The sequence below is a fragment of the Trachemys scripta genome, chromosome 8 (genome assembly GCF_013100865.1).
Source record: "Trachemys scripta elegans isolate TJP31775 chromosome 8, CAS_Tse_1.0, whole genome shotgun sequence".
Lineage (NCBI taxonomy): Eukaryota > Metazoa > Chordata > Testudines > Emydidae > Trachemys > Trachemys scripta.
The window spans coordinates 96,253,086-96,273,797 of record NC_048305.1 but is presented as its reverse complement, the minus strand read 5'-3'; the positions used below and the strand labels follow the sequence as shown (position 1 = coordinate 96,273,797).

The following is a 20,712-nucleotide window of genomic DNA, read 5'->3' as shown; positions in this document are numbered from 1 at the left end:
GGCCTAAAACTGAGCTGTAACAGGTACAGAGGCTTGGAGCCAGAGGTCCCCCTATGCAATGGTTTGCCTGGAAGCTCCGCCTTCATGGGAACAGAAAGGCAAAGTGTATGGGGTTGCCATGGCAGCAGTGTTCCGGAGCTGCTGGAAGCTGTGCCACTGGGGGCGGGGGGGCTCCCTCCATCCCCAGGGAGCAGAGAATGGCAGCAAAGGGCTTTACAGGTGCCCCCTTCGGCACTCAGACAGTCAGGTAAGAGTCTCCCAGAAGAGGCTCCAGAGGGGACAGGCTCAGCCTGCAGCTGACTTGGCTTCCAGAGTCAGTAGAGAACTGGGGTCAGCCCCATCTGACTCTCCGCTTCTGGATCATCTGCACACATATTCTCCCCTGTCCCCCAAACACCCCGGCACACAGATATCACACACACCTTCCTGCAGTCAAGAGATCACATGCCCCTCGGCACACAGATCACACACACCTAGCCATGCAGCGGTCACATACACACATGCATTCACAAGTTCACATGGTTATTACACACAGAGAGTCCATGCACACGTGTCCACGCACCCACATGCAGGACTCTGTCAAGCTGTGATACTCTGAATGGGGGAGTTTCCAGGGAAACAGAAATGAGTTTGTACATGTCTCTGAAACACACAGCAGACTCCTTCTTCACACACACACACACACACACACACACACACACACACACACACACACGTTCGTGCCTATACCTTACAAGCTCCTGCAGGATATTTTGCCTATACAGTAGTGGGTTACTGTAACCTGACTGAATGGATCCAACGAGCCAGGACCCCTTTCTCTGTAAAGTCCTTTCCTTCAGAAATAAGCCAGCAGGTTTGGGGGGCCCTGGATTTTTGGCTGACCCTGGCTATCTTGATGACTTCCCCCATTCTAGGTGAAAGTGAATTTCATTTCAAAATACTACATGCCAAACCTAATGTTTTACACGGTCTGGGGTATGACTGACAATATTTTTTAAAGTACACGCTCCGATCTCTGCTTCCCAGAGGCTAAGCTTGAGCCGTTAGGCACAGGCACATGTCAGGGGTGGTGCTGAGCTCAGCCATGCTACCCCAGGAGGAGCCCCAAGAAGCCACATTTCCTTCCCGCTCCCCACTTGCTCCTGCAGGGAAGCAATCTGCAACAGCCCCTTATCCCGCGCAGATCACTTCCCCCACATGCTTGCTCAGGTGCGCTAGCTGGTAGCCAGGGGAGTGGAGTGAAGGCATTGCCCACTTCCCACCCGTGTCTGCCCACTTCCACCTGCATGGGTGGGATCCAGTGGTCTTGCAAAAACTCTGCTCTCTTTCTCTGCACCAAGACTAGCGCTCCAGGGAGGCTGCACAGGGTGGGTTTGGGGGATCATGCTCCTCCTTATAGCCCAGCATGGCGGCATCAGACTGCAGCACAGTGTGGCCCTGTGTTCAGTGATTTTGCTTTCACTGTGTATTTTTTAAATCAGTACAATCACATGTCTCCAGTAACGTAGTGTATATGTAAGGATTTTGAATCACGTTTTTAACAACACAATGATACACATACTGGCTGAGATTTTCAAAGCCATGTGAGGGACTGAGACACAAACTTTTTGACAAGCTCTGCCATAATATATTTTAACTGGGTCCATTTTTAACCAGCTCATTAACCTAAAATACATTGATTGGGGTTTCTCCCTGCTTCTCCTCATTTAAAATGACCCGTGTTATTTATTCAGAACAAACACCTACTCCTTAAATCACACTTTGCCATCTTGGAACTCTGTTGGCCTGCAGTGCCTTTACTTAGTTCACCTGAACAGTAGGACAGAGAGATTTTGTTTATTTAGCTCACACAGCAGCAAGTTTTCAATCGGCTAATAAAATACAGAAACATTGGTAGCTCATGATAGTCCCCTGTGACCTTGAAATCTATGAATCTGTATGCCTAATTCCTGCTTGGGGATTTTCAATGTAATACCCGGCACTAAGACCCTGATCCTGCAAACATCTACACAGGTGAGTAACTTGATTCACATGAGCAATCCCTTTGAAGTCCTTTGACTTTTCACAGCTAGGCATTATCGCATTACAGTTTGCAGGCTCAAGGCCTCATATATTGCTTTTCACCTGCAACGTTTAATTAATTTTAATTGGTTTAATTTGTACAATATAGAAATATCTATTTAAATGCCGAGGAATTTGGCACGTGAAGGATCAGATTTCTCAGCTGTTGTAAAACAGAGCTACACCAGTTTACATCAGCTAAGAATGTGGTCTGAATTTTTATTGATATAGTTTGTGTCAGAAATTCTACTGGGAATAGCTGTGTTACCAGGGTTTGAGTCCAAGTTCCCTTTGACTTCTTCAAGAGTTTTGGCTACAGGATGGGGCACTTGGAGGCGGCATCTTCCAGATGAAACAGAAAGCCAAGGTTCTAATCATTTGTTGTCATTAAAGATCTCACAGAGAATGGTTGTTAAAAGACATTGAACCAGTCAAATTTGACCCCAAACTTAGGTTAAATCCAATGGAATTTTAAAAAATATTAACATTTCCTTATAGTGTTTGCAACCCAAACATCACACCATACAACTGGTGCCTGACCATTTTAGGGAAATTGACTAGAAGCAAATAAAAATGTGGAAATGGCCAGTCTGTTTTCATTGTCTAAGTTGAGAGAAAAGGAAAAATTAAAAGCATCCACAGTAAACAGTAAATTTGATTTTTAAAATTCTCTTTTAATAGCCTGAGATTTTAATAACATTAGGGATGGATCTTTGTTTGTTTGTTTGTTTTAAAACATGATTTTTAAACTGACAGTGGCCCTTAACTCTATTATCTTGGCAAAATTCCAATTTGGATCATTTGCTTCTGCCTACCTAAAATCTCTCTGTAGTTTCCACTGGAGAAACTGTATTTCAATTCCTGTAGTATTACTCTGTGCTGTTAAACAGCTTCCATGATTCACACCAGAGATGGCTGCATTTCAGTAGTAGATAAAGCAGTGTCTGTATGTAATTTGTACAGTACATCAGTTTAAGGGCCTTGATCATGAAAACATTTAGTCTTTGGCCCTGTGCTTACTCTAGAGCAGGGTCGGCAGCCTTTCAGAAGTGGTGTGCCGAGTCTTCATTTATTCACTCTAATTTAAGGTTTCGCGTGCCAGTAATACATTTTAACGTTTTTAGTAGGTCTCTTTCTATAAGTCTATAATATATAAATAAACTATTGTTGTCTGTAAAGTAAATAAGGTTTTTAAAATGTTTAAGAAGCTTCTTTTAAAATTAAATTAAAATGCAGAGCCCCCCAGACTAGTGGCCAGGACCCGGGCAGTGTGAGTGCCACTGAAAATCAGCTCGCGTGCCGCCTTTGGCACGCATACCATAGGTTGCCTACCCCTGCTCTAGTGAGTAATCATCCCATTGACATTCAGGAGATTACTCACTGCAGAAAGCATTTAGGCTCCAAACCTGCAAAGATTTATGCATGTGCTTCACTTTAAGCATGAGTAATCCCTCTGAATTTAATGGGACTACTCACAAAATGAAGCACGTGTCTCTTTGCAGTATTGAGTAGTCCAGTACTGAGGGCCTGATACAACATCTATTGACGTCCGTGAAACCCTTTCTACAGACTACAATAGACATTGGATCAAGTCCTAAATGTTCACAGGACCAGGGCCTATGTTTGTAAAATTAGTCCCGCTTTAACTCAAAATTTACTGTATATTTACATCATCCTCCGCTAGATTTGATGTGTCAGCAGTTTATCCAAAGTGTAAGAAACCTGGTACATACACACAGGCGCCCTACTGCAAAAAGGTCTCTTCAGAGTTGGTGAGTCTGTCTCTCTATTTTATGTACAAAACAAACACTTATTCAGCTCCATATGCAGAACTAAACTAAAAATTATATCTTTGGATTCTTTTTCCAGAATTCATTTCCATGAAAAATCCAAATGGATCCGTTCTGCTGCTTTCAAATTAATTTGATAATATCACTGAATCTAATCTAATCGGTCCATTTAATGTAGGTCCAATGGCAATGAAATCAATGGCAAAACTCCTGTTGATGTTCATGATATAGGATGAGGCTCTCTCCAATGTAATTTACTTCTCAGTATAATGTATACTTACAGAACCTTTGAGTAGATTTCCTGTGTCAGCAATTTATCCAACGTGCTAGGAATCTGTGCGCGCAGATCCTCAGCTGGTGTAGCTTGTTATAGCTCCATTGACTTTCTCTCTATTTGCCTGTAGTAAGGAGAATTTGCAAACAATATGATCAGAATTCTTAGGGCCTGATTCACCACCGCAGAACTCCAATTTTCAATGGTGATGCATCAGTGTAAAACTGACTTAACTCAATGGTAAATCAAGCTTTTAGTTTTAACCTTACACTTCATTTTAGGGCAGAAAGTTAGGCCCAGGCACCTACAATATTGACCATGGAAGCTTTAGCTCCTCTGTGCTGCAGGAGAAGGCTTCAAATTCTGGCTGGGGCAAGGCACAGGAAGCGGCACGACTTACCCAGATGCCCCATTTTAATTTTAAGGAGACCTTGAAGAAAAGCAAGTATCTGGTGAGATCTGAATTTGACTTTTTTCCCTATGTGTGGACAAGAAATCTGACTATTTCTGTGGTTTAATCTTTCAACTCTTAAGTTGAAAGTGCCATGGGATAGACTGAACTAGAGGTGCTGTGATTTGCATGGGTAAATTAGAATCCTGGCTTTGTTGCTATTAAACCTCTAAAATCTTTTTCTCAATAAGAAAGAAAAACTGGGCCCAGGAACTTACAATATCAAAGATTTTCTGCAAGAGACCCGACCTTCAAGTATTAGAGGTGTTTGTGACACTGGAGAAGAGAGGTTTAGAGCCTTCATTAGGGTATGTATCAGATTCAAGCAATAGATACTGCAATAACTTGACAAGAAACGTGTAAGGTAGATAATCTGGTACCTCTCGTTGCAGAGCTAAATATTATTATTGGATCACCTAATAATATGATACACACTTTTGGGGGCCAAAACAAGTCCCTTTTACAACTGTGCAAAATTTAAAAGTACAATAGGTGGTGCAAGAAATAATAAGGGCCAATTCCCAGCTATGCTTCCTGATTGCTGTTCAATTCCCCAGTTGCTTGATTTGGATGATGTTACCACTAACAGGGTTAAAGAAAGCTGCCTTCTGCTCACACAGTCTGGTGATACCCCAGCTAAAATCATCCTAACTAACAAGGGAGTTATTCAAAGGGAGCAGATAAGAGATCACCGATCCAGGGAAACACTGAATCACAATATCAGTGTTTTCTATTTCACATTATTTAGGTTCCCTGTTTACGTGGGACCTACACTGATTTCACCGGGGAGTTCTGTGTAAGGTATAGTTCCGGGACTGAGCCCATATGTTTGTGTGTGTATATACACTGCAGTCTATCCAATCAGTGTGTATTGTAGATATTTCTGTAATGCCCACCATCATACTACCTAAATATTGAATCGATATGCAGTATCAGTGTGTTAGTGTATGTATATGGTGCATACACATTTACATATATGTCCTATCTTTTATGAATCCAGAGTATACACAGGATAGTATATTTTTAAAATAGCTTTTCTACAGAATAATGCTCTGCAAATATTCTACTAGCCCCAGAACTCCCTAGTAACGACTTCTAGTGCCACCAGGCTGTGGGGCAGAATGCTAGTAGGCATCGCCTGCTTTCTAACCCTTCAGGCTGGCCACTTTTGCCATCTGCACTGCCTGGCAGAAGAAATTAAAAACTGGGTCATTTCAGGGGAACATCCCTCCTCCATAGGGCCTGAACAACAGTCAAATATACTGTATCGTCACAGCTGTAGAATGTTGTGTTAATACTCGGATCTGTTGCACAGCCACATGACTGCTGATTTTACACTTGTATGTGTGAATCAAGAGTGACGCGCAGTGGGAGCTTGTGTGAATCACAGTTTACTGTACTTGCAACAGCTCTTCCGGTGCTGGTGGCCAATGAAGTTACAGAATTCCTAATTTCATATATCGGGGGTAGCCGTATTAGTCTGTATCTACAAAAACAACAAGGAGTCTGGGGGCTCCTTAAAGACTAACAGATTTATTTGGGCATAAGCTTTCGTGGGTGAAAACCTCACTTCTTCAGATGCATAGAGTGAAAGTTACAGATGCAGGCATTATATACTGACACATGGAGAGAAGGGAGTAACTCTTCATGGGTTTTTACCCATGAAAGCTTATGCCCAAATAAATCTGTTAATCTTTAAGATGCCACCAGACTCCTTGTTGTCCTAATTTCATAGTTAGAGATTTCATTTCTCATTCGCCTTAGTATCTTTTCAGGTTTTTTTTAATCAAGAGCCTTCCAAGAGGCCAGATTTCCCTTTATTTGCTTGGAGAGATGCAAAGATTGTACTTGATTATCCTTCATATACAGAATGTAGCAATCTGTACCTAGCAAGAACTGCCAAACGGTAGGGAGGCAGTCTGAGCTAGTGGATTGGGAGTGAAGAGATGTGGGGGTGAAATCCTGCTCCATTAAAATCAATGGGAGCTTTGCCATTGACTTCAGTGGGGCCAAGATTTCACCCACAGATTCTATTCTGGGCTCTGCCATACATTCGCTTTTTGTCCTGGGACGAGTTGTGTCACTGCTCTGTGCCTCAGTTTCCCCATCTGTAAAACAATGATCCTCTTTGCAAAGGGCTTTGAAATCTAGGGATGAATCGTTCTAAGTATTGGGTAGTGGCTGAATTTAGAGCCAATTCTCTCTTTAGACTTTTACCCACAACCCTCATTGATTCCAATAGGAAAGGAGTAGAGGGCCATATTCACCCCAGAAATACAAAGCACAAAGAGGGTGGCAATTGTACAGGCATCATAAAGACCCAGAACTTAATTCTGTGCTGCAGACTTCACGGCCTGGAGGGCAATGAGATTTGACTCTAATCTAGATTTGGGGAACAGCTGCCCTCCAGGTCCAAATGGAGCCAGTTTGCATGAAGGGGATGTAGTAGGGCAAGGGAATTGCTGTCTGATCTGCTTTAAAGGGGGAGCTTTGGTATTCCTTACTGGGATTCTCTTTAGGTCATCTAGAGCATAGTGTGCCCAGGGAACACCCCTGTGGAACCTTCTTCCCCTTGTATTCCTTCACTCGGGGGCCATGGTGGAAGGATTGTCCAGGGCACTAGGACTTGGGAGACCCAGGTTCTACTTCCTGTTGCTCCACAGCCCTTGGGCAAGTCTCTTAGCTTCTTTGTGACTCTGTTCCTCATCTGTACAATGCAGATGACAGCCCTGCCCTGCCTCACAGGGGTGTGCCGAGGACATTAAAGACTGAGAAGTGCTTTGCGCTCACCTGATGTATTGTTAGTATTACCACTGAGAATTGCAGTCCCTGGGCTCCTGTGAGGCCCCGTGCCTCCCTGGGGCAGCATGTCTCCACAGAGAAATGCCTAATGGATAGGAAGGTCTGCAGGACAGAGACTGAGGCTTTGGATGTGTGTGCACTACCTAGCTCCGGAGGGCCCAGATCTCAGTTAAGACCTCTGGGCACTACTGAATTACAAAGAATCACTGTTTTAATAGGCTTGAATGGCAGAATCTGGCTCTTTTTGGGTAGTTGTATCCATTTTTGTTCGTAATCCTCTCCCTCTTATTTCTGCAGGATTGCCACCCTGGCCCTGGGACTTATGGCAAGAATGGAAACCCTTATGCCCTGATTGAGGAGAAGGAGAGACGCTCGGCAAACTCTCAAGGGATAATGGACAGCAAAACCGAAAAATCTGTCTTACCTACTGCTGCGGCAAGTCTGCGCTATTTGTTTTTCATTCAGCTCCCGTATTGACCTGCATACCAGCCATTGCCCAGGGCTTGAGTGACCAGAAAGAAAGAAAGTGAGGGATCTGTGGAAGCTGACCCCCCCCCCCCAGGTTATTTTGCTGCCTTGTTCATTACAGTGGACCATAGCAGCATGGCTATGGTCTTCATCTCTTGGCCAGTCAGGAGCCCTCGGGTGTCTGAAGGCTCAGGGAGGCATCAGCATTTGCGGTTCTCTCTAGAGAGGATGCAGCCAGCTTGCAGTTTTCACTGCCTGGCTGCATGAAACTGGAGTGCCCCTTGCGGGGGGGGGGGGGGGGGGGGAGTAAAGGGGAGACTGGGCAAGCAGCTTCCGAAAGGGAAAGAAAAGTCATTGAGGTTCACCTAAAGAGGCTGAGGCTTCCCAACCTCACAGGATCTGTAGAGGAGAGAACCCCCAGAGGCTGGAGCCAGCCTGCATCAATGGCTGCTCCACAGCTCCCTCTGGTGATATTGGCCCTTCCGGGGCTGTGCTGCCATTGGTGGAGCCCACCACAGCTGCTCAGGAGGGGAATCTACAGAAGATCTTGCAGCCAGCCTCAAGTTTCAGTGGTGCTTGAACTCCTGTCTAGGTTACTGCCCAGAGAGCCAGTGGGTCAGCAGGGGATGGTGCCACAGAGAATGTCTGCTTCCCCTGCTCGTCACTTTCCCACTCTCAGAAGTGCACGTGCAGGATCCCATAGAGGTGGCACTGTCCCCATTCTGGGTCTCTTAGGAGTGTTTCATGCCATGAGCAATGGAGACTAAGCAAAGGGGATGGTCCAAGCCACTTAGTTTAAAGGCTGCCATGCAGAGGGACCACCCCTTGCAATCTGATGGTGAAGCTTTTAATTGAGGGTACAGAGAGCAATTTGTAATGGATGATTGAAACAAACAGGTGGCTACTCATTTATTATTTGACCACTCAAGAATGAGCAGCATGGGTGAGAGGAAAAGTCATGGGCAGAGCACAGGACATGGCTCTTTGGGGCAGGGTCTGCTTCTCATTAAGTATTTGTACAGCACCAAGCACAATGGGGTCCTGGTCTCAGTGAGGGCCTCTGGGTGCTACTGTAATATATAACAGCAATGTTGCAATTGTTTAGCAACAAACCTGTAGTTAGTGTCCGGTTTCCAAATGAGCACAACCTAGGACTCTGCTCCCCAACAGAGCGATCACTGATGGTTGTTTTTGCTCCCCGTTGACTTTAGGGAAGTGGTTTGGGGCCAGGCACCTACAATCTCAAAAACAGCACAGACGAGGTGTTGAAACGTGTGGTCAGTAATCGCGGCCCATATGACACCTTCACAGGAGACAGGTCAAAGCCTATTATCTGTGGACATTACGCTGTGGAAGTACGTACTCTTGTAAGAGAGCTGTGTTTTTAGTAAAACACCCTTGCCTTGGTTAATGATGTAGGAGCTAGTCCTGCAGACGTGACATCTCTCACAGATTGCTGCCAGGAGAGGGGTGCTGTCAGAGCATAGTTTTAAAACCCATCCTTGCCGTTATTATTAACAACTTAGATTACTAAAACTGAGGGTCAGATCCGCAGCAAGGGTAAAGCAGCACAACTCCTTTGAAATCAGTGACGCTACAATTTATATGAAGATCTAACCCTAAAAAGCTAATTTACTTTTTGCTACTTAGGCCATGTCTACACTATGGACCTTACAGCGGCACAGCTGTACCGCTGCAGCTGTGCCGCTGTAAGGTCTCCCGTGCAGCCACTCTTTGCCGGTGGGAGAGAGCTCTCCTGCTGGCATAATTAAACCACCCCCAACAAGCGGCGGTAGCTATGTTGGCAGGAGAGCCTCGCCTGCCGATACACTGCTGTCCACACCAGCACTTTTGTCAGTGAAACACATGTCGGTCGGGGGTGTGTGTTTTTTTTTCACATCCCCGACCAACAAAAGTTTTACCGACAAAAGTGGTAGCGTGGACAAAGCCTTAGTTCGCTTGCTGTTTGCCCTTCATTTAGTACGGACAATGAAAAGGACTCACGGCTTCCTCTCCATACTGGCCTAGGGTAGGATTCAAACCAGCAACCTAAATTGAACAAGATTGTCTATCCGCAGTCTTTTTGCCTTATTCTGGATGGATTCTGAGGAGATATTCCTTTAAGAACCTCTGTTTGGAAGCAGCCTGGGGGATACCTCTGACCTGCTGGGGTGCGGAAGGCAGTGGCGTACATTTATTACACTCTGGAAAGATATCTGCCCTAGAGAGCCCAGGGTGGGGCAGAGATTGTGCAGGGAGGAGGGTAGATGTGATCCATGTCAGTGACAAGGGAATCAAGTAGTCAATGGACTCCGAATGAGGGTCTATGGGCCTTATTCAGCTCCACTGAAGTCAGTGGGCTCTCCTTGCCAGGCTTCACCTGGGGACTGGATTGGATCCCGTGAGCGCAGAGATACAGGAGAGCCCCTGTGGCTGGCACCTGCAGGGCCTTGCCAGACAACTGCGTCACATTTTCTCCAGCAGCAGCAGACGTCCCGTCCTCTCTTTCATCTCTTTAGAAGAAATGCATCGAGCTCGGCACCAGCAATGTCAAGAGCTTTGTGGAGGAGCTGGACACCAAGGACAGAAAGAAAAAAGGTGTTTTCAGCACCCTCGCTCGGAACCCCGGCTGCCCCACGGAGCGCATTTTCTGGGCCACACTCAGCCAGTGTCCACGTGCCACGGTTAGTGACACCGTGTTCCTTTCCTCTCCTGTCTCTGCTGCAAATGTTACCGTGCAGGATGCCATCTGCTGCGAATACACCCCATGGCACTGAGAGAGACTGTGAGGCGGTGCCGTAACAAGGGCGAGGTGAGTGAGGCACTTGCCTTGGGCGCGCAAAGCGGAGGGGCGCAGCTCTGCCGCGATCGGCGGCGCTTCGGCGGCAGCACTACCGCCGTCACTTCTTCAGCGGCAATTCGGTGGTGGGACCCTGAGTCCCTGTCGGAGGGAAGGACCCGCCGTCGAATTGCTGCCGCCGCTTCCTGCATTCTTCGGCGGAGGGTCCTTCTCTCCAAGAGGGACTCAGGGACCCGCCGCCGAAGAGCCTGGAGCCGGCCCTTGCCTCGGGCACAAAAATTCCTTGTTACGGCTCTGCTCTGAGGCAAAAGGGAAAGGCGGGAAAACCACCTGGACCTCTAGGACTGGAAGAACCCCAGGTGAAACGTGCAGCTGAAGAGCAGTCTGTCTGGATTGGGACAAGGGGTGATTGTGCTGGGTTGGTCTGCAGAGCTCTCACGTAGAAGGATGATCAGCCATTGCCAGGGCATTGTCTTCGCTTTCCTGGTCATCTGTAGAGGATTCTCTGGGCAGTCAAAATGTGCCATGGGGAGGGCTGGGGCAGAGCTGTCCAAAGCTGTGTACTGATTGGCCTTTCCTCTGGTGGGGTTACAGCCAGGCACCAGTGCCCAGCTGATAGCTCATCATCAAAAGCACCAGGGAAATCCCCGTGCCCAGGATGGGCCGGAGAGGGAGGAAATGAGAAGCCTCATGATCTTTTCCTTCTACTTCTCCATTATTACTAACAAAGGCAGCTGAAACCTTCATTCCTCCCCCTTCTCTCATGCTGACTCCGCTCAGCTCTTTTGAGTTGGAAGCTAGTTTTAAGGCTCCCAACTGAGTACTTAAACTAACATGGCAATTTTAAAAGAGCCCAGGGGCTGAGGAGGCAGCTGTGGGGGAAACACCTGGAGGCATTCAAAGGCCTCCCTGTCTGCACCCACGAGCCTGGCTGCCCTTCAGCATCAATCTGCAACCTCAGGAAACTTTACACTCATTTTAAAAAATAAACGGGGTGGTTAAATAGCTCCCAGGTTAGTTATTACCCTGAGTGGGGTGAGCGTGATGTGGCCATTATCCCATGAAAAAGAGCGCTAGGGCTAGCTGGGCCTTGTTCCGGATGGATTCTGAGGAGATATTCTCAGGGCAAAGGGGTTCAAATACAGTGCAAACCTGGAGGTGTGGGTACATTAGGAGACAGTGGAAGAATAACAAAATAGCCAAAGGAGCTCTGGAAAGGTGATTCAGCCCCTTACATTCCCTTCTCCTCCGACAACCAACTATTGTTCATTGTGGAAGGATTCATTGCATAAACCTAACATTTTTTGAGTAAAATTTGAAATTAACAGGTAGCATGGTAACAATAACCACACTCTGATAGCAATAAGCCTCTCCGGGCTGTGTGTTGCTTGGCTACAAGTGAACTCCTCGGGCGGCCGCAGGCATCTAGCAGAACATAGCACACCTGTATATGCACTGGTAGCCAACCCTGTTGTGGCTATATGAGCTACATTAAAATGACGGCATCCATTTGCTCAGCCATGCAGTTTGAAAGAAGTGCTTCTTAGCAGCTATTATTTTTATCACAAGTTATTTGAAAATTAAGCTCTTGTCATTACAATTGGCGTTTTTATGGTTCCGGCTGACAGCATCTTGCAATGTGCTCTCATGTTGCTCAGGTAACTACTTACAGCCCCGATTCAGCAGCTTTAAGATAAATTTGGAGTAATCCCAACCCAGTCAGCAAAGCACAATACAACATGCTTCACTTTAAACATAGGCTTTTCATGGGATTTAAGCACGTGCTTAAAGTTATGCACATGCTTAAGTACTTGCAGCAAAGGAATTAAAAATAACATTATGGGGTTCAATGGTTAGAGACGCCCTGTGATTCCAGATCGAATCTGCTCAGATTATAAGTGAAAAGACAGTTTATCTAACCACTCACACTGCAAACTCACCCTGGGACCTGACGGTCAAACTGGGTTCTTTCTTCTTCAAACATCATCAACAATAAAGATCTATCACTGGAATTTAGCTTACGGTTTTGTTGGTACATGAAAAGGACTAGAATCCAGATCACTGTCTCTCAGCTGTGTTGGGTCTGGCTAAGAGGATTAAAGAGTAGTTAACAATTTGACAGTCACAAACATCAGCCAATATGATTCTGAATTCACATGGGGAATAAATTGGTTGAAGTAAGGAGAACATAAGAACATATATAAGAAAGGCCATACTGGGTCAGTCCAAAGGTCCATCTAGCCCCGTATCCTGTCTTCTGATAGTGGCCAATGCCAGGCACTTCAGAGGGAATGAGCAGACCAGGTAATCATCAAGTGAGCCATTCCCTGTCACCATTCTGGGAAACAAAGGAGGTTTTTTGCATAGTCCCGTTTCAGATTCAAACTGTATTGCAAAGCTCCCTCTGAATTCAATTGGAGCAGGAGAAGGGGCAGGCCCATACCATGCCTACATGACAGGATGTTGCGTATGAGTAAAGGTGGATCTCTACACCACAGTTGTTAACAAAGGAGTGGTGGGTCACTCTACTGAATTCCAACTGCAAATAGCAGGCTGGAGGCTTAGCACAAGCGATGCTCTCATTTCCAGCATGCTGCTCCTTTTGTCTCTCACGTTTCTGGTGTGCTTATTCCCACCATTGCAACACAGCCATGACGGTTTCCTGCACTTAATACTTCTCACGAAGCAGCCTCTCAGTTCTGAAGAAGAATACAACAGAATTAACTGAGGCTCCAATTCAGCAAGATACTTAAGCAGGTGCCTAACTTTAAGCATGAGTTAGGTACATACGTAAGTACATCAGTGATTTACTGGTTGTCACTTTGTTGTAGTATGCTGTAGGGCCAGGCTCACATGATCCAAAACCCATGGAGCGATCAGAATACTTCAATCAACCTCCATTTTGGTCATCTGCAAAAAGAGTTGACAGGAAAGCATACCGCCTCTTTATTGGAAACACGGTGAGTGGAAAATCTATGGTAGGAATAGATGTAGGTGCATGAAAATATTCATGCTGTCTGCTTCTTCCATGACGCACTCATACCCTTTACTGGTCTTTCCACTGGAGGTCCAGATCCTTCTAACCCAAAGAATGCTGCTCTACAGCTTTGTCCATAAACAGGTTTCAGAGACACAGTGGTTACTGCTCTCCAGCCAAGAGATTGTATTTCAGGAATGTTCTAAGTTATGCAGCAGATTTTAATCCTTTAGGGGGCAGGACAACAGATAAACTCAAAGTCACATTCTATTATTGAAAAAACAGAATTTCTTTTAGCAGCAGAGTGCTGAAGTGATGGTGCTGGTAACTGCTCCTTCCTTTAATGCCTTTTCTTATGTCATCTGTAGTAATAATCTTCTCAGATTTCCCTTAGTGAAGTAGAACAAAGCCTGAAGGACTCAAAGAAGCAAGGAAAAACGTTAATGTGAAGTAGTCCCTATGGTTAGGGATGAGGAGCAAACTCCCATGCAGTTTCCTGCCTTTATGCAGAAGAGCAGGCAACGCAATTTGAAAAAGATCAAGGCTGAAGACTTCTTTGTAATTGATGCAGGAACTCCACAGATTAAATTACAGTGCTAACATTGCTATAACTTGACTAGAGCTAGTTCTAGGCTGTTGGGGAAAATCACATTTCAAGGGAATGGTGCCCAACATCTTCAGGGAAATTGGAACTGTAGGATCTGGTTATGATGGTTGTTGCATAGACTCTGAACCTAAATGGAAGGATCATGCCCTAATTCCTCCATTCTCAAATACAAGAGGTGGTGGTGATTGTTGTTCAATATTCCAGATTCTTGTTTTCAAACTGAGGCCCTGATCCTGTTGCCACTGTAGTCACGGGCAGAACTTCACTGGTGTGTGTATAACTGCACCTTTAACGTTGCAGAACCATGTCTGACATTCTTTTTTCAGAACCCAGTTGGTGTTGGTCGCTATGACATCACAAAACAAGAAAAGTGCAAGTGGAATACTAGATACCGGTCACTTTACCAGTGTGAAACACACCGTTATCTGAGTAACCTGGAGCGGGATGCACACTTACTGTAAGAGAAATGTACTATGGGTAGCATAAAGTTAGTGATATATTAACATTGGTATATGGTATAACCTCACTAATTCCCACCAATGAACAGGAGACCCAGTATAAATTACTGACTCTTGAAGATTAAGTGAGGGCCCAAATCCTGCCTTACTGGAAGGAAGATAGTTCTTGAGATGAAGGCCGGAGCCTGACTTAGGAGAACTGGGTTCAGTTCCCTGTTCTGCCGCAAACTTTGGCAAAGTCGCTTAATTAATCATTGCCTCAGTTACCCATCTGTACAATGGGGATTATAGCACTTCCCTACCTGCCTGGGGTATTAGGAGGCTAAATACATTAACGAATGGTAGGCACTCCTACAAGGGTCACCTATTCTCTTACTTATGTAAGTGCAGTTTAGGTCTATTTATAAGAGATTATGTTCTGGTGCTGTTGCATAGTTTGTAGGAAAGAAAGGAAGTTGTAGTTTACCTTTGTGGAGAGTGTTCCAGATGCCCTGGTAGGTTCTAGTCCCACCCCTGTTGCTGGATTGCTGGGTGACCTCAAACAAGTCACTTCACCATCCCGTGCCTCAATTTCCCCCTTTTAAAACAGGGATAATGAAGCTTACCTCCTTTGTCAAGTGCTTTGAGAGCTATGATTGAAAAGCATTAAAAGCTAGTCTAGTATGTTGTACCACTAGGGCACCCCGAGGATGATGGTTGGTGTCTCTGTTGCCCCAGATATCCATCCCTTGCTATGGATGTTGCTGAAGAGTTGGTTGGGAGTTCGGGGTGTTGTCCTCCAGCTAGCTGTTTTAGGAAGGATGCACCCTTCCAGGGGGTCTAATGCAGTCCAAATGAAAAAAGCAAACCAAATAGTCCTGCAGCTCACAAAACAGTCTGGGCTCACCCTGTAGTTCCATACATGGCCAAAGGTCAGTAGGCTGTGGAGAGAGGACTAGGCTTCTATCTCCTTGTATGGCCAAAGGACCTAGTCTGAGGGCCCTGGGCTCTTAAAAGGAAAGCTAAGCAAAGATGGTCCCTCTACTTCTTTAGAGGGAACCAGACAGCAGACCCAATTCAGCAGCTTTCCTGATAAACAGTACCTGATGGGTGGGGTTAGGGAGCTCCCTGATCAAGCTTTACTCACTTCAGTTCCAACCTCAGCCTGAATTTGGATCCTCCTTTTTAAGGACTCACCCCTTTGCAGGCCTGACAAGCCTCACAGGTGTACCAGGTTGAGGCTGATTATGCCCAGAGGAGCTATTTAACCCTTCCTGAGCCGGGTGAGGATCTGCCCCACCATAGGGAGGTATTGTTATGAGACCTCACTGCAGTAGTTCTCTGCTTCGGAGTGAGGATTAGCAAGGTTCTGTTGTAGGACGGAATAAAGGTCTATCATAGTTCTGTTAAGGTTTGTTTACCTTTTCCTCTCTTGAGCTGTAAGACAGTTGTTTGACTATCATCTGTGCTGGGGTTGCAAAGATGTAACTGAGGGCAGCATTTTCTGTTGCTGCAACTAGAGTTCGCTAACACATCTTGAGATGATGTAAGAGAATCCAGCTTTCACTCTCTCGTAGCTGTTCACTCTGTAGTTAACAGTCAAGCTTGTAATAACTTCATTTTCCTCAACACGAGTCAAGACTAAAGAAAGATTAATACAGTCAATAACTTGAGTCTACTTGTTTTTTCCTTCCCTTTTACAGACAGCGGATCAACCCTGTTAATAGAGGGCACTGGAACAATTTGGTTTCTGCTGCAAGTGATCCAGATACCTCTGCACAAGCTATTGCTGCTACTTAAAACTAAGTGCATGCTGTAAAGCAGAAGCCACTGTTAAATAAAGATTGGTTATAAGGAAAATACTTGCAACGTACAGTACAGCTGCACACAAGTCAAGATAGTCTAAAACAACCTACAGTTTTGCTCTGCAATAACACACTTAAAACCCACCAGCAATCTTACTTTTTCTCTCTGTGATTACAGTTATTTTCACTTTTGGTTGTGTATACATGACATAATTTTTGAAAAGGATATTTGGCAGAATTTTAGATAGGTACATTTTCTTCCCCAAAATAGGAGTGCTGGTGGGTAGCTCTTTGAATATTAAATATTTCTTTTTTCATCAAATTGCTTCATTCAAGAAATTGCATATATATTTTTTGTACATATATAAATGCAAAGTTCTGTACATTGCGCTGATGGCTTTTGTTCTCACCTCAAGCAACAGAATTGGCCAAAGTCAGTACAACTCAAGTGACATTGCATTCTCAAAGGATGTCTATTACATGGATTGAAAAAGGAGAGCGCTTTCGTGGCCAAAACACCAGATCTAGATTTCAGTGACATTACCCAGAATCTGTGCAGTTTAAGTAGATAAAGCATACTTCAGAAGGTAAAGCTAAAATCCTCTACTTTATCAGTAAAATAGATTTTTTACATAGTAAACCTGCCAACACAAAGCAGATTAGAAGGGAATATATAACAACATTTCATTTCATTTTGTTTTTTTCTGAAAATAAAGATACTTACCACTGCTTTAAAGCAAATAAAATATTAAATATTTTGTTGTTTTTCATAAAAGGTAACAGACGGAAAAGCAACATGACTGACCCAAGTCACACAACACATCAGTTTCAGAAGGGAGACTAGAAGCCAAAACTCATGCCTTCACACTCTAACTACCAGACTAGTTTGTATGCTATCAATTGCAGCCATGTTAGAAAAGGGCTGGCTGTCAAATCAATAGGGCTAGCTGCTAATCCCTCCAATTCAAAGCTCATAGATACGAATCATTAAAAGGGAGAGGGGAGATCAATGGTTGTGGTTTTTAACATTTTTTGCCTGGTTTTTATAGGTAACCACTTGCTAGAGGATATACTGCTCTTCCCAACTCGTCTAGACTTTTCATGTGCAAATAGTTGCATCTACCTGTCATCCAGGCATATTGGTAGAGATTGTTTGCAAAACACTTCAGCTGAAAGGTTTTACATAAGCATAAAATATTATTTTGTTGTATGACTGGCGTGTCCAGACAAGGCCTGCTGTGGGGCTGGTGGATTAGAAGGAGCACAGCGGCAGTAGGACTGTGCTTAGCGGTATCATTGGGCACCTTATGAATTCCATAAGAAGTTAACCCTAGAGGCCGTGAAGAAGACCAAAAAGGTGGTTGTTGGTTGATAAGTGAAAATGAATATGGGTAGTTCCTGGAGAAAGTGAGCAATAATAAAAATATCTGGGCTGCTCAGGGTTAACCTTTGCAAAGTCTAATAATGATGTGTATACCCAACTGGAATAATTAAGTTTAATTGTAATTAGATGTCAATTGTGGCTGATTAAATATGCTAATTACTCTGCAATTACTCTGTGGTGCAAGGCATAATTGAACACAGGTAAAAATAGGGTGAATGAAAGAAATGCAGATTACTGTAATAGAAAGAGTGAGTTAAGGAAAAGGTTGGTCCCTGGAGGGAGAGTAGGGTGGAGATATCTGTATTATTTGGTGGGAAATTGCAGACTACAAAAGAACTGGTGGTGTAACATAGGAACCAAGGCCCAGATCCACAATGATACTTAGGCGCCTAATCCCCATTTTTAGGCACCACTGTGATCCACAAAACCCTCGCTTGGTTACGTTCAACCCTGTAGGCGCCGAAACTCACTTGGCACCTGTTTTTGCAGTAGGAGTTCCCTAGGTGTCCGTTTCTGCCTCTGGACATGCACACTTCTGCCTTGCTCTAGATGTCCAAGCACCAACGGCAGCCTAAGTTCCAGAGTGATGCACAAGGATCACAGAAGAAAGATAGGAGCTTCTTTGCCTAAGACATGTGTGGGGCCTAATCCGGTAGGCATACTCAGAAGCTGCCCAGCTCCAAACAAAATGGGGTGGGCAGTACCTCCCTTGTCACCTTTAGCTCAGTGGTTACAGCACTCACTCAGGATGTGGGAGACCACTTTCTAGTTCTCCCTCTGCTTGAGGGGAAGAGATTTGAACAGGGACCTCCCCCCAACTCTCAGTTGAGTGGCTGAATCACTGCACTATGGAATATTCCAATGTAGGGCTCCCTAACTCTCCTATTAATTGTGTAACTAAGTATTAATTGGGCCAGAGTGAGTGAGAATGACTCTATAGCCCAGTGGCTAGGGCATTCCCCTGAGAGTTGGCAGATCCCTGTTCAAATCCCTTCTGATCAAGCAAAGGGGCAATTTGAACCAGTGGTCTCCTGCATCCTGAGAGAATCCTCTAACTCTTAGGCTAAAGCTCATAAGGAAGGTCCTCCCCCGGCCAGCTGTTTTGTATAGTTAGGTAGCCAGTGAGCATGGTTACCAGATCAGGCCCCACACATGACTTAGGCAGAGGAGCACCTATCTTCCTCCAGTTCATGGATCACAGACAGAGATAGACACCTATCTCTGTGGGAGGAGCAGGGTTTAGGACACACCCCTATCATCAATATCTTCCTTTGGCTACCTTAGGTAGTTCCCCGCCCAGCGTGCTGGCTTTGTGGATTTCATTCAAAGGTGCCTATCTCTCGCTATTCCTTGTATAGGAGCATAGGCACCTAACATGGCTTTGTGGATCACAGTGGTATTCCGGTGATTTTCCAGGGGCCTAAGTCCCTTTTGTGGACTGAACCCAAACTCTATCAAAGATGCAAGTCTGATCCAAAAGAATTTAGATTGTTCAGGTGACTGGGCCAGCAAATGGCAAATTCATTGCAGTTCAGAAAAATTTAAGTTAGGTAGTCTCGCAGCCAAGACCCAGTGTAACAGCTACATGCCATCCTGATCAAGAAAAAGGTCTAAGTTAACAAAAGAAAGTCACTGAAGCCTTCAGTTCACTGCAATGTTTAATTAAAGAGTATATTAAGGAGACAGAATTAATCCACCACCCCAGCACTTATTGGACCCCATTTGGAACACTGGTCACACTAACAAAGAAAGGAGATTGTCCTGAAAAAGATGCAGAGAGGGGAACAACAAAGATGATTGGCATTATTATATCTTGACTTTAGTAAAGCTTTTGATATCATCTCACATGACCTTCTTATAAACAAACTAGGGAGATGCAACCTAAATGGAGCTACTATAAGGTGGGTGCAAAACTGGTTGGAAAACTGTTCCCAGAGAGTAGTTATCAGTGGTTAACAGTCATGCTGGAAGGGCATAACAAGTGTGGTCTTGCAGGGATCAGTTCTGGGTCCAGTTCTGTTCAATATCTTCATCAGTGATTTAGATAATGGCATAGAGAGTACACTTACAAAGTTTGCGAAAGATACCAAGCTGGGAGGGGTTGCAAGTGCTTTGGAGGATAGGATTAAAATTCAAAATGATCTGGACAAACTGGAGAAATGGTTTGAAGTAAATAGGTTGAAATTCAATAAGGACAAATGCAAAGTACTCTACTTAGGAAGGAACAATCAGTTGCACACATACAAAATGGGAAATGACTGCCTAGGAAGCAGTACTGCGGAAAGGGATCTGGGGGTCATAGTGGACCACAAGCTAAATATGAGTCAACAGTGTAACACTGTGCAAAAAAAGCAAACATGATTCTGGAATGTATTTGCAGGACTGTTGTAAGCAAGACATGAGAAGTAATTCTTCCACTCTACTCCGTGCTGATTAAGCCTCAACTGGAGTATTGTGTCCAGTTCTGGGCGCCACATTTCAGGAAAGATGTGGACAAATTGGAGAAAGTCCATAAGAGAGCAACAAAAATGATTAAAAGTCTAAAAAACATGACCTATGAGGGAAGATTGAAAAAATTGGATTTGTTTAGTCTGGAAAAGAGAAGACTGAGAGGGGATATGGTAACAGTTTTCAAGTACATAAAAGGTTGTTACAAGGAGGAGGGAGTATTGTTGTTCTTAACCTCTGAGGATAGGACAAGAAGCAATGTGCTTAAATTGCAGCAAAGGAGGTTTAGGTTGGACATTAGGAAAAACTTCCTACTGGTCAGGATGGTTAAGTACTGGAATAAATTGCCTAGGGAGGTTGTGGAATCTCCATCATTGGAGATTTTTATGAGCAGGTTAGACAAACACC

At 44.7% G+C, this 20,712-nt stretch overlaps 1 protein-coding gene across 1 annotated transcript; it reads left to right on the top strand.

The window, feature by feature from the left end:
- Positions 1-197: 197 nt before the first annotated feature.
- Positions 198-17,121, top strand: LEXM (lymphocyte expansion molecule). Its single transcript, XM_034780094.1, has 10 exons — positions 198-247; positions 3,746-3,833; positions 4,407-4,577; positions 4,768-4,884; positions 7,676-7,813; positions 9,058-9,201; positions 10,366-10,530; positions 13,478-13,606; positions 14,557-14,687; positions 16,371-17,121. Exons 1-10 carry the CDS (start codon positions 198-200, stop codon positions 16,465-16,467), a joined length of 1,230 nt encoding a protein of 409 aa, XP_034635985.1. The 3' UTR covers positions 16,468-17,121.
- Positions 17,122-20,712: the final 3,591 nt, after the last annotated feature.

What these genes read in the sequence shown, in the direction of transcription:
- LEXM (XM_034780094.1), top strand. Translation starts at nt 198, where the DNA reads ATGGCAGCAAAGGGCTTTACAGGTGCCCCCTTCGGCACTCAGACAGTC. An exon ending in GCCTCTTTATTGGAAACACG is followed by an intron (nt 13,607 to 14,556) that starts GTGAGTGGAAAA and finishes TTCTTTTTTCAG; the next exon opens with AACCCAGTTGGTGTTGGTCG. An exon ending in GAGCGGGATGCACACTTACT is followed by an intron (nt 14,688 to 16,370) that starts GTAAGAGAAATG and finishes TCCCTTTTACAG; the next exon opens with ACAGCGGATCAACCCTGTTA.